General features: G+C 54.0%; 1 protein-coding gene across 1 annotated transcript; it reads left to right on the top strand.

Moving 5' to 3' along the window:
- Window positions 1–2,120: 2,120 nt before the first annotated feature.
- On the top strand, window positions 2,121–3,236 carry ADORA2B (adenosine A2b receptor). The gene is made up of 3 exons (XM_010142518.1): window positions 2,121–2,185; window positions 2,288–2,377; window positions 2,543–3,236. Exons 1-3 carry the CDS (start codon window positions 2,121–2,123, stop codon window positions 3,234–3,236), a joined length of 849 nt encoding a protein of 282 aa, XP_010140820.1.
- The last annotated feature ends 778 nt before the right edge of the window (window positions 3,237–4,014 follow it).

Genomic DNA, 4,014 nt, shown 5'->3' with positions numbered 1-4,014 from the left:
CGGGGGCGCTGGGTGGGGTTGAGACAATTAGCCGCTTGATGGTGATTACGCCAGTAAAGAGGCTTCGCCTGGTGTGTGAAGGGAACTAATGCATTGCCAGGTTATTTAATCGCAATAAATCATTTAAAAATATTCAGCTGTTATTTACATTAAAACAACATTTGATGCCTCTGGGCAGAAACGCAGAGGAGATTCAATATTTGTCGTACATTAATTGAGCAGACCAAGGTGAGTAAATTTACTCTAATAGTTTTTTACCTAATAATATTAAGCCTTAAAATAATGAAGGAGGGGTTTGCTGGAGCATTTGGAGCTGTGAAAACTGCTGGTTCCTCCCTGTCCAATCATGTTGCAGAGCGGCCAGGTTGTCCATCAGCCCCTGGCTGCTTTGCCGGGTGGTGGTTTATGACAGGGGCTCCCTGCGGAGCCTCTTCGAGCCCTGCTCCGGTAACACCCATGCACCACTTCATTGTCAGGCAAGCGCCTAACTTCCGTCAGTTAAGGCTGGGCCCACCAGGCTTGTGTCTTCAGGTGTCACCAGGGAATTAGTGAACAGTTTCAGAGCGCTCCCCAGTTTCACCTTGGCCTCTCCTGGCTGGTATCAGTGACCCGTGGTGACCCTTCTCTGTAGTCACCATCCGGGGTACCTGTGGTCCGGTGACTGCAGAGATGTTGGCAGGAATGTGCAGCCTGTCCCGGAGAAAACGAAGAGCTGCTCTGAGGAGCGCAGCGGTTCGCTGAGAACAGCTATCATCCTGTGACACCACCGAGGCGGCGGCGGAGGAACCGATCACCCCAGCACCGAGGAGCCACAGTTCTCTCTTCCCACAGCAGAGCTGTAGGTCAGCAGCAGCTCTTGGTGCTCCTACAGCACTGACTGAACTTGGCCAATGTTGTAGCTCGAGACTCCAATCAGGAGACTGGATTCCTGGGAATTTCCTGAATCAAATCTCACCAGTTTCAGGCTCCACAACCCCAGAGCAGCTCTGGCTCCTGAAAACTCCACACAGGGCTTTGAAAGTGGTGGGCTTGGCCTCACTGATGCCCTGTCTGATAACTCCACATCTTCTGAAGCAGCGAAACTTCCTCAGTGGCCGGACCTGCCTTTTAGCCATCAGCCCGTGTTGTGTGTTCACAGCCCAGCAGTGCCTAAACGTGGCTGTGGCCCCCGCATCCTCCCGGCCAGCCAGCCCTGGCCGTGCCGGAGCGAGCCCCACTCACCGCGGCCACACAGAATGAGCTGAGGGCTCCCCCCAGCCTCCCCCTGCCTCCCCGTTCATGCTGGCAAAGCCCCCGCTCCCCCTCCTGGCTGTGCAGCCTGCAGGAGAGGGGACACACAGCTCGCACGGAGGTAACCGCAGCGTGATTCACAGGCGCAGCTGCGGTTCTGTGGGAATAGAGCCCTCCCCTGCCTCACGGGCCGGAAGAAAATCAGAACAAACGTTCTTAGGAAAGGAGGAGCAGGGTATCCAAGCCAGAGTAAACAAGCACTGAGAGAAGGGGGGGGACATGCGTGTCAGCCAGCAGACGCTAACTGGAGAGGACAGTAATGGGTTTCTCATATTGTCCTTCTGGCAGTCGCTGGTTCTTCCTATCTCCAAAGAGCACTCCGACGGATGCTTTGATGTTGGCGTCTATTCTGGTTGCACCCCAACCAGCTCGGCTTTTGCTGCTTTAAGTTCTAGCTCTGCCTGTGTCTCGGAGCATCAGCCACAACCTTCGTTCTCAGAGCCATGAAGGCACCCGGTCCGCGGGGTTAGGAAAAGATGCTGGCTGAGAAGAGTCCTCCAGAGAATTTGCTCTCCAGCCGCGAGAAGCTCTTGTCAGCTGCAGTCCGGCACGTGTAAGCCAGGAATTGCTGTTTGGGAATCCGGTGGGATCCCGGGGTTCCACACACCTGTACCTCCCACCTTAGCGTATGAGGGAGGGGACATCACCTGGCGGGACTGCTGCAACCTCCAGTGCCAGCCAGCGTCGCTGCGGGCGGAAGAGTGGCCCACGCTGAAGCGAGCTGGCTGAAGCAGCAGTATGGTGACACTGGTTAAGTCTTCAGCTCCCCATTGCAGCGTAGGCCTGAGACGCAGCATTGTCTCAGCTGAAATAGGTCAGCCCAGAAGTTCATGTGGCCCGGCAGCGTGTCCCAGTGCGCCCAGTCGTGGATGTTCGAGCGGTTTGTGGTTACGGAGTGAGCCTTCCCCCCGTTCTTGCCCTCCTTGGAGTCGGTGGTTTAGGCTTATGCAACCATAAGACCTTTTTTAAGACTCTGAGTCCTTGCCTCCTGTCGAAGGCTGTTCGTGGGCGGAGCGGTGCTTGGCGGCTCTCAGGAGCAGCAAGTGAATCACCTCCCCAAATCACTTTGCGTGGGTGCGGAGGCCAGGTGAGATTTTTTCACTCCTCCGGTGATCACCGCGGTGAGGTTCCTGCGTGGGCGAGGGTGGGGCTTTCGGGCATCAGCCCAAACGCTGATGGCTGTAACTGCAGGGAAGGCGTGTGCCCTCCTTTGTTTAACGGCTCTGTCTTGGTTTTGTTGGCAATGCTGCAGGTATAACAGTCTGGTGACTGGCAAGCGGGCCAGAGGACTCATCGCTGTGCTGTGGCTCCTGTCCTTTGGAATTGGACTGACACCGCTTATGGGCTGGAATAAAGCCATGAGCGGTTGTCCCAACGCCACCAACGAGACAGGGGCTGACAGCGAGGCAGAGCACCATGGCTGCTTCATCTCATGCCTCTTTGAGAACGTGGTTACGATGAGCTACATGGTGTACTTCAACTTCTTTGGCTGCGTGCTGCTCCCGCTCGTGATCATGCTGGGAATCTACATTAAGATATTCATGGTCGCCTGCAAGCAGTTGCATCAGATCGAACTGATGGGCAACTCCAGGACCACACTGCAGAAAGAGGTCCATGCAGCCAAGTCTCTGGCCATCATTGTGGGACTTTTTGCCTTCTGCTGGCTGCCCCTGCATATCTTGAACTGCATCACTCACTTTCACGAGGACTTCTCCCAATACAAGCCTGAATGGGCGATGTACATGGCCATCATCCTCTCCCATGCCAACTCCGTCATCAATCCCATCATCTATGCCTACAGGATCAGGGAGTTCCGCTACACCTTCCGCAAGATCATTTCCAAGATCCTGTGTAAGACAGACGACTTCCCCAAGTGTGCCACTGACAACAACCAGCACCTGACTGCCAACAACGTCAGCTCCCCAGTAGCCTCTGTGACCATATGACCGTGCACGTCCTGCGCCTGGGACGCGGCAGTCTGTCCCTGACACGACCCTTCCCTGGGCCTACGGGGACAGTCCCAGCAGCTCCCAGAGGAGTGCTCGGAGATGACCACTGTGCAGTGACGCAGCTGCATGTTTTTTATTTTTGTAATTAACATAGCGAGTGCCTCTTAGAGGAGTAACCTGCCCGGGGACACGGCGTGCAGCTCACCCTCGACTGCACAGCCAGGTCAGCGAGTGCTGGTCATCGTCTTGCGTGTCCTTTCCAGGTCAGACTCTGACTGTGGAAGACCCACCTGCTGGGGGTGCGTCCCCAGCTGTGCTGCTCATGTCAAGTCCTAGGATCTTTATTTTAATTATTATTATAATTGTTGTTTTTTAATCTTTGGATTCATTTAGGAGTAATAATTTTGTGTCTGTTTTTGAGTTGTTCTTTAAGTCCATACTTGACAGCACTTTGTTAATTCCCTAATTATTCCATCAATTGTTTGATGCAGCTCGTATTCTCCGATGGGAAGAAGTCTTACTCGGCCCAGTTGCTGGTGTGAAACTGAATCTGCCTTCCAGGCTCTGAGGGACGTGACCGTGTTGAGGGGAAAACAAGCTCAGAACCGGCCAGCTATTTTTGGCCCCAGTATGGAAGCTCTAGTTACGGAAAGAGAAAAACTTGAGAAAAGAGTTGATTGAAGTTTTAGAACAGCGGTTTTGTTGCCTATAAATCACTTTGGTCTACGGGGCTGCGCAGACCAGTGCTCGTTTTGTTTCCCAACCCATTTCCAGC

Source organism: Buceros rhinoceros, unplaced genomic scaffold, assembly GCF_000710305.1.
Source record: "Buceros rhinoceros silvestris isolate BGI_N320 unplaced genomic scaffold, ASM71030v1 scaffold30408, whole genome shotgun sequence".
Classification (NCBI taxonomy): Eukaryota; Metazoa; Chordata; class Aves; order Bucerotiformes; family Bucerotidae; genus Buceros; species Buceros rhinoceros.
The sequence above is the reverse complement of the archived record's forward strand: the minus strand, read 5'-3'. Positions and strand labels throughout refer to the sequence as shown.